Raw genomic sequence first — 1528 nt, forward strand, 5'->3', positions numbered from 1 at the left:
GTGTGTGTTTGTCTGTGTGCCGCCACACGATTCTCCCNCTTTGCGTTGAGTGCTGCGGGCACACACACACAACCGACGCGCACGCGATGCGCCTGTGGTGCCGTGCAGGTGGATGGCGTTTTCGCGGCCTGCGCTGGCAGTGCCGTGTGCGGCTGCTGCTGCGGTTTCCTCGCGGGCCGTGAAGGGAATGGAAGGGAGGAAAACCGCACAGCAGGAGCGAGAGTGCGCTGTGACTAACTCGTTTTCCTTGCGGGAGCCGCCTCATTTGTGTGGTGGCTGCGGGCCTACTTCCCGTGTGCATGTGCGTGCGGGGGGCGGCTGCTCTTCGCTGCTCCGTCGTGGGTGGCTGCCGGCGCTGCTGTGAGTGTCTTTCTTGCGTGGCTGCGTGGAGTTGCTCGGCTCCCGTTTTTTTCTTCTTCCCATCTGCTCTCTTCACGGTCTCCGCTGCACTCCCTCTCCTTTTCTCTCTACTTCTCTTGTTTCCTGCGTCCTTTTCCCCGCTGACTTCAGCGAGTCTGCCACGACTCTACGAGCACAACTACTACTTTTGCCGATGACGACGACGCTGGCGGTGCGGCGCCGTGCGGTGTGCGGCCTGGCGCTCCTCGCGCTGCTCTGCGCCTCGTTTGTCAGCGGGGCGACTGCGGCGGCCGGAGGCGGCGATGTAAAGGCTGCTTTTCAGTTCGGCGGCGAGCCCCTCTCCGATGCTTTGAACCGCGCGAATTTCACTGCTGCCCCGGGTGCCAACGGGGCCGTCGTGGGCCACCGGACTGCTGCGCCTGTGCTGCAGAATGACTCCCAGCGCCCCGACAAAGCGCAGCTTCGTCTCCCTGCCGCTCCTCAGTGCTCGATGAAATGCGTTCAGCCCATACCTGCCCCAACTTCTTGTGTGCGTTGCCCCCCGGGTGTCCCTGGCCGGTCCCCCACCGTTGAAGAACTTCAAGCCGCAGCTACGACGGTTGTCACCGCGCATTCACGCGAAGAGGATGTTGCCGGCTGGAAACTTCCTTCCAACATTGCCGCAGCTGCTGCTAAACAAAGGAAGGAAAATGTCTCAGCTTCCACCGCTGAAACTTGTGTTGCGGGCGGCCCAAAGGACCCGCCGGCACCTTGCGACTCCGGACTGCCTTCCGCTCCCGAGGGTGCCGCTTCGTGTTCACACGCCGGAGTTGTTGCTCCTCCTCTTTCCGGCGATGCAGGAAGCCGTACGCCTTCTGGTCGTGTTGCGCAGCCCAACCCCAGCTCCCCGGCCTTTTCCCACTTGAGCGGCGGCGGTGCCGGTGTTGTTGTTGGCGGGGTTCCCGGCGCGGCACCAGCGGGGCCAAATCCAACGTCCCTGCGCCCAGACGCCGGACATCCGTCGCGTGAAGAGGCGGCAAGCAAAGGGGATGCGGGCATGACGGCTGGGCGTGGGAGCAACGCGGATGCAGTCGAGCCAGGCGGTGTGCCGCACACCGGTGTCCCCAACAACAGCGCAGACCGACGCGGTGAAGGCGGGGGCGCACCTGATGCCGCTGCAGGAACAGTT

General features: G+C 64.1%; 1 protein-coding gene across 1 annotated transcript; it reads left to right on the forward strand.

Moving 5' to 3' along the window:
- Positions 1 to 553: 553 nt before the first annotated feature.
- Positions 554 to 1528, forward strand: Tco025E_09560 (uncharacterized protein; the record flags this gene model as incomplete). The annotated part of the gene is made up of 1 exon (XM_029376374.1): positions 554 to 1528. A coding segment is annotated over one exon (975 nt), but the record flags the coding sequence as incomplete, so codon positions are not given.

The sequence above is a fragment of the Trypanosoma conorhini genome (assembly GCF_003719485.1).
Source record: "Trypanosoma conorhini strain 025E chromosome Unknown Tco_14.4_contig_01173, whole genome shotgun sequence".
In the NCBI taxonomy this organism is placed as follows: Eukaryota; Euglenozoa; class Kinetoplastea; order Trypanosomatida; family Trypanosomatidae; genus Trypanosoma; species Trypanosoma conorhini.